Source organism: Nansenia antarctica (assembly GCF_963989245.1).
Source record: "Nansenia antarctica genome assembly, chromosome: 2".
NCBI lineage: Eukaryota > Metazoa > Chordata > Actinopteri > Argentiniformes > Microstomatidae > Nansenia > Nansenia antarctica.
The window spans coordinates 78,773,733-78,781,232 of NC_137675.1; the positions used below are offsets into that span (position 1 = coordinate 78,773,733).

Here is a 7,500-nt window from a genome sequence, read left to right on the forward strand (position 1 = left end):
CCTAAAGACCTCTTCATCCCCACCACCACCACCCCCTGTACAGTTTCTCTACTGCAAATGAATGAATATAAAAAAATATTTTAAAAAGTTAATCTTCCTTCTTCTAGCATTGTAACTGCCAATGGCCCATGGTCATAGCATAGATTTGTTTTTATGTATAAATGATTCATTTACTTAGATTTGTTGTATAAAGGCATCTGCTAAATGCCCAAAATGTTAACACACAGTGTATTAGGCAAGAGGAATTAGGAATAGCTAGGCTACAATAACACAAATGTTTAATGTGTATTACTAAAGGTGTATCTTTGTGTGTGTGTGTGTGTGTGTGTGTGTTTTCAGGAGCCGTCCGAGCGTCCAGTATCTTCCCCATCATGAGTGTAGGTCTTCTGTTCATGGGGGGTCTGTGTGTTGCCGCCAGCGAGTTCTACCGCAGTCGCCACAACGTCATCCTCAGTGCTGGAATATTCTTCGTTTCCGCAGGTCAGTGTGTGTGTGTGTGTGTGTGTGTGTGTGTGTGTGTGTGTGTGTGTTTATGTGTGTGTGTGTGTGTGTGTGTGTGGGAGGGGGGTGTGGGTGTGGGTGTGTCTGTGTGTCTGTGTATCTGTGTCTGTGTGCGAGTGTACGTGTGTGTGTGTGTGTGTGTCTGTGTCTGTGTGCGAGTGTACGTGTGTGTGTGTGTGTGTGTCTGTGTGTCTGTGTGTCTGTGTCTGTGTGCGAGTGTACGTGTGTGTGTGTGTGTGTGTGTGTGTGTGTGTGTGTGTGTGTGGGAGGGGGGGGGTGTGTGTGTGTCTGTGTGTGTCTGTGTGTGTGTGTGTGTGTCTGTGTGTCTGTGTGTCTGTGTCTGTGTGCGAGTGTACGTGTGTGTGTGTCTGTGTGCGAGTGTACGTGTGTGTGTGTGTGTGTGTTTATGTGTGTGTGTGTGTGTGTGTGTGTGTGTGTGTGTGTGTGTGTGTGTGTGTGGGAGGGGGGGGGGGGTGTGGGTGTGTCTGTGTGTGTCTGTGTGTGTGTGTGTGTGTGTGTGTTTATGTGTGTGTGTGTGTGTGTGTGTGTGTGTGTGTGTGTGTGTGGGTGGGTGGTTGTGAGGCAGGCTGGGGAAACATGTCAAACAGATGAGTGTACCACTCTAATATTTGCGGAAGGACCCCATTAGGCGTCTAAAGCACACAAATGTGCCTGTCTGAAAAGCGAGTGTGTGTGGAAATTGGACGCGACGCATGATTAATCAATCAACAAGAGCACCATGACGCCGCTGTAATAAACTGGTGTGTCAATGTGTACACACGCATATGCACACGCGCGCACACACACACACACACACACACACAACCGTACAGACCGTCACATAGAAACACACTATTGGCACTTTGTCTCTCTCTCTCTCTCTCTCTTTTATACACACACATACACACACACACACACACACACACACGCACACACACACACACACACACACACACACACCCACACACACACACACACACACACACACTCTCACACACAAAGCACTATAATTACTGTTCAGTGGGATGTGTTGAGTCCCATTGGGTTTTGTAGTAAATTCATGAAGCCAAATTGGTAATTATTTACCACAATAGTGCAGCGATGATGCAGGCTAATTAAAACAGCCTAATTGTTCTTCTTCTCTGTGTTCCACATGGATGCTGAGCAATGCATTGTGGGGTAATGATACGGAATGAGAGGACTCAGCTGTGTGCACTAACCTCCTCCACATCGCTCTTCTCTCTCGCTCTCATTCTTCCTTTTCTCTCTCTCTTTCTTTCTCTCTCTCTCTCTCTCTGTCTTTCTCTGCCTATTTGCTTTCATTCTCTGTCGTTTTCCTGCCACTCCTCTCGCTCCCTTCTTCAATCTCTCTCCATCTCTCTTCTTTTTCTTTTTTCTCCCTCTGCCAAGGATAAGTTATGCCAAAGACATCATTGAGTACAGTAGAGTATCTATTAACTTCCTCTCTGTCTCCCTCCCTCCCTCTCTCTCCTCCCCTTCCCCTCTCTCTCTCCGTACCTCCCTCTCCCCTTCCCCCCTCCCTCCCTCTCTCCCCTCCCTCTCCCTTCTCTCTCTCCTTCCCCCTCTCTCCCTCTCTCTCCCCTCCCTTTCCCCTCTCTCTCTCCTCCCCCCTCTCCCCTCCCCCCCCTCCCTCCCTCCCTCTCTCCTCTCTCCCCTCTCTCTCTCCCCTCTCTCCTTCCCCCCCTCCCCTCCCTCCCCCCTCCCCTCCCTCCCTCCTCCCCCCCCTCCCCCCCTCCCCTCCCAGGCCTCAGCAACATCATAGGGATCATCGTGTACATATCGGCCAACTCGGGGGACCCCGGCCAGAGCGACAGCAAGAAGAGCTACTCCTACGGCTGGTCCTTCTACTTCGGCGCGCTGTCCTTCATCATGGCGGAGATGGTGGGCGTCCTGGCCGTGCACATGTTCATCGAGAAGCACCGCAAGCAGCGCGCCAAGTCCCGCACGGAGCTCATCAAGAAGTCGGCGTTCAGCCGCATCCCGTCCTACCGCTACCGCTTCCGCCGCCGCTCCAGCGTGCGCTCCTCCGAGGTGCCCAGCCGCGACGCCTCCCCGCTGGGGGGAAGGGCGGAGGAGGAGGAGGAGGGGGGGTGGGGGTCGGAGGAGGAGGAGGAGGAGGGGTCGGGGGGTACACGGGGCCGGCGGCCGCCGACATCTCCATGTACACCCTGAACCCCCGCGAGGCGGGCACCAAGGCGGCCATGGGCGCCCTGCTCAACTCGGAGAGGGAGTTCCTGCAGCAGAGCAGCAACACGCTGACCAAGGACTACGGCAAAGACCCTAACCGCCGGACCACCCCCGTGTGAGGACGGACGGACGGAGGGACGGAAGGGGGGGGGGGCGGGGGGAGGAGGAGGAGGGAGATGAGGAAGATGGTGATGATGATTGGACAGGGGGAAGCGGAGGGGGGTGGGGGGGGGGTTGATGATAGACTTTGATCTTTGACCTCTTTGACCTCCCCGGTCCGCCCGTCCCCCGTCCCGTCCCCCTCACCCCTCCTCCTCCTCCTCCGGGGTTGGTTGGGACAGTAGGGGGGGCTGGAGGTAGAGGTTGCTCTTCACTAACCACAGGTCTGGGGTCAGATTGCCCTACCTTTAAAGGTGCCCTTAATCCTCACTTTAAAGGTGCACTCCGTCGCTTCTATTGTAGCTTCTATTTCTATATGTTCAATAGTGGGTCGTCGTCCCCCGACCCCCCCCCCCCACACACACACACACACACACACACACACACTTCTTTGGGTAGGGAAGGAAAGCTGCAGAGTGCACCTTTAACCAAATGGGTGGCGATGAAAAAAACAAAAAAACATATCTGAGCCAGCATCAATGGTAACAGGACAACTTCTACCTAAACCAGAAGATGGTGACGATGATGATGATGATGATGATGATGATGAGGATGATGATGATGAGGGTGATGATGATGAGGGTGATGATGATGATGATGATGATGATGATGAGGATGAAATAGGAAGGGTGGGAGGAAGGGAGGAAGGGGGGAATCAATGATGAGAAGAGATGAGAGACACGTGTGAACTTTGAACTTTCACCCCCCCCGGGGCCGGTACAGTAGCAGGGTTGGGCCAGTACAGGTGGTTTCTGTAGCAGTATATTTAACAGAGTAGGTAGATGTTACCCCCTAGAAACACTGTCCCATGATCAGATCTTAGCCATCGTCCACATCACGGGGTCATGGGGCATTCATGTGCTCTCGGAAATTCGTAAAAACTTAACTCCATAACCTCTGTGAGTTTCTCACTCTGAGAGTATGGTGAGCCACCCAATAGGGAATCTGTAGTCGACGCAAATAACGTTTGACATCCCGAGTTTCTGAGAGAACATGAGTGCTGGCATAAGGCCTGGACTGGGGGGGGTAGGGTGATCTGACCCTAGGGTGTGATGGTGGGGCGGGGGGTGGTTGGGTGGTTGGGGGGGTGGGGGGGGGGTAACGTATATCTAGAGTATATTTAACTCTTTAGATGGTAAATGTTAGATCATTGGTGCTTCCTTTTACTCCTTTTACAAGTCACGGTCGTTTCGTTTTCTTTTTCACCTGACAAGTCTTGAAAAGATCAATATATATATTATATATATATATATATATATATATATATATGTGTTTGTACGTCACCCCACCCCTACCCTCTCTCTCTCCCCCCCACCCACCAACCCAACCCATCCCTCACACCACACCTCTCCCCCATCCCTCACCCCCATCCCCTTCACCTCTCACCCCTTCCCAGAGGTCTTCTTGTATAGGTCTGTCCTCACTGTCACCAGTAGAGTCACGAAAGGTTTCAAGTGTTAAAAGACGTGTGTGTATGTTTCAACACGAAGGGTCAGGGAGACAGAGAGAGAGAGACCGCGGCCCGATTCCAACACTTTGATCAAGCTCCCTCCCTCCCTCCCTTCCTCCCTCTCTCCCTTCTTCCTCCTTCTCTTCCCCCCTGGAGCCTATCCAGCCTTGTTAGATCAGCAGAGCGTCAGGGGGGAAGGGTGCCTTTTGAAACGGTTTGGAACGGGGCCGTTGACAAGGCATGGAGCTTGTGTAGAGTGTTGGTACGGTGCCAGTTTGTTTGTACCAATGAGTGTTGGTACGAGGCCCGTGGCTGGTGTTCCATCTGTTACGCTGTCACAACCTCCACCTTCCTCATCTCTCTCTCGCTCTCTCTCTGTCCTTAGCTATCACTCTCTCTGTCTTTAACTCTCTCTCTCTCCCTCTCCCCCCCCCCCTCTCTCTCTCTCTCTCTACTCACTTTCTTATCTCTAATCTTTTCTCCTCTATCCCTCATCTCCCTCCCTCCCTCCCTCTCCCCCCTCCCTACCTCCCTCCCTCCCTCCTTCCTTCTCTCTCTCTTAACTGCCAGCTCTTCTTTCTCCATGCCCCAGACAATCAATCAGAGTGAAAACCACAGCATCCCTCTCCACCTCTTACATCAGTCTATCGTACACACACACACACACGCACGCGTGAAGCTATGTCATACACACATACTAACACCATATATCATATACATAGGAAGCTATGTCATGCACACATAAAGCCATATGTCATGCCCACATGAATTCATATGTCATGGCATACATGAACCTATGTCACGCCTACATAACGCTCTGTCATACACACATAAAGCCATGTCGTGCGTACGTAACACAATGTCATACACACCTGAAGCTACAGTGTCGTATGTGATACACGCATGAAGATGTGGAGTCCACACACGTCATCCAAGCGTAAGACTGTCGATGTGTCATCCGGTATCCACGTAGAAAGCTGTGAACAAGTGTCCTCAGTCCTACATAGGGGCTAGTTTTTTCTTTTTTCTTTTCTCACCTGAACACATGACCTGACCAGGAAGAACTCCCTCCTGGCCCTTGCCGTGTATTGTATACTGACCTCTCCAGACCAAGTCATACGTGTGTCACGCGTGTAGAAAGCTGTGCCCCCCGCCCCGCCCCGCCCCGCCCCCCCCCCCCCCCCAGCATGATCCTCTTACATGATTCACAGTACACCACCGGATCGGGTTCTGTAGTGTGTAAAGTCCCTATCTGACCCGGCACAGTTTGGTTCGGGTCGGTTCTGTAGTGTGTAAAGCCCCGATCGACATAACACGCTGTTCATGTCTGTCTCACCATCCAGCTTCCATGTGCGTCATGGTTTTAGTTTACACTGTGATCAGTGGTGGCCCTCAATATGTCAGTGTCCACCAACACCTATCCACACACAAACACACACACAAACACACACACACACACACACACACACACACACACACAGAAACTCTCTGAAACTGCGGAAACGAAGAATATTCTGGCACTGAGGATGACGTTGTGGCGACTGCGGTAGAACTTGCTGACGACAAAACACACAGGGCCCCCATGAACAGCAGAGAGAAAAGCACACACACACACACACACACTCACACGCACACACACACACACACAAACACAGACGGTACTGGTAGACGACATCATCTGTATATGTTTGACTTCATAAGAAAATGGATTGACTAAAGAAATCAAACCTCTTCACGTTCCTTACGCAACCGACAAGCGTTTTAAACGGCATACACATGGAAGAGCGCAGAGGGAAAGAGAGAGGGATGGGAAGGGAAGGGAAAGACCGAAAGAGAGGCAGAGAGGGAGGAAGACAGACAGAAAGAGAGGAAGAGAGAGACAGAGATGGACATGTTGTGTCTGTAGCATTCTTCCAGATCCTTCTCTACAGTGGTGTCTTTAGAAGGACGAATCCGTGGGAAAAAATGAAAACAAACCCTACCACGTTAGTGTATACTTGACTCCCTTAAGCGTTGACACTACTACTACTACTACTACTACTACTACTACTACTACTACTATTGTTTTTATATGAAACGAAACATGAAACGACACTAAACGTTTGACAAAGTTGATACAATAATGATACACTACCTACCATGATAATAAAGATGTTTGAAAGTCTCCAACGATACTGTTTAATTCATGACTTCCCCCCTCTGACATACCATACATGGAACATGAGGCTAGTCGGAGGTAGATATCGGAGGACGGGCTCATTGTAATGCATGGAACGGAATGACGAATCGGAAAAGAAGGTGCTCATTGTGATGCGTGGGATGGAATGAGGAAAAGGTATTTCAAACACGTTCTCATTCCGTTCCCTGCATCACAATGAGCCCCGTCCTCCGATGTCCACCTCCAACCAGCCTCCCCCTGTACCGAAAGCTTCCGTGGAACATTCTTCCATAGAGCCTCTCGATGCAGATATTCAATATTAGATTTACAGACGCTACGCTGCACATGATAACCATACGGAAAGGAAAAGGCAACAAGACTTTTTTATTTTATTTGGTATCTATTTTCTTTCCAAGGGCTTTTTTAATTTTTAAACAACATGAGCGCACACAAGGGCTTTTGAACGCTCCACACTGCTCACGGAAGTGTGGGGGGGGGGGGGGGGGGGTTGGGTGATGGGGGCTGGGAGCGGGGAGCGGGGGGGGGGGGGTGAAAACCCATTTGCACAGGAGCTAACTGCTAACAAGTTAACCAGCGGAATAACGCTGACACACACATGCTTTAGTGCACAAAGATGATCCACAGGGATTCGACTCTGTTCGCTATCTATCTATCTATCTGTCTATCTATCTATCTATCTATCTATCTGTCTATCTATCTATCTATCTATCTATCTATCTATCTATCTATCTATCTATCTATCTATCTATCTATCAATCAATCTGTCTATCTATCTATCTATCTGTCTGTCTATCTATCTATCTATCTATCAATCTGTCTATCTATCTATATATCTATCTGTCTGTCTGTCTATCTATCTATCTGCCTGTCTGTCTGTCTATCTATCTGTCTATCTATCCGTCTATCTGTCTGTCTGTCTTTCTGTCTGGCTATCTATCTATCTATCTATCTATCAATCAATCTATCTATCTATCTATCTATCTATCTATCTATCTATCTATCT

General features: G+C 49.8%; 1 protein-coding gene across 1 annotated transcript in view; it reads left to right on the forward strand.

The window, feature by feature from the left end:
* The window catches only part of cacng3b (calcium channel, voltage-dependent, gamma subunit 3b), a gene marked incomplete at both ends in the record, with an annotated part of 27,278 nt that extends 24,450 nt beyond the window's left edge, over positions 1–2,828 (forward strand). The window contains 4 exon segments of the mRNA XM_080523487.1: positions 340–480; positions 2,267–2,581; positions 2,584–2,589; positions 2,626–2,828. Coding sequence (XP_080379613.1) covers positions 340–480; positions 2,267–2,581; positions 2,584–2,589; positions 2,626–2,828 — 665 coding nt within the window.
* Positions 2,829–7,500: the final 4,672 nt, after the last annotated feature.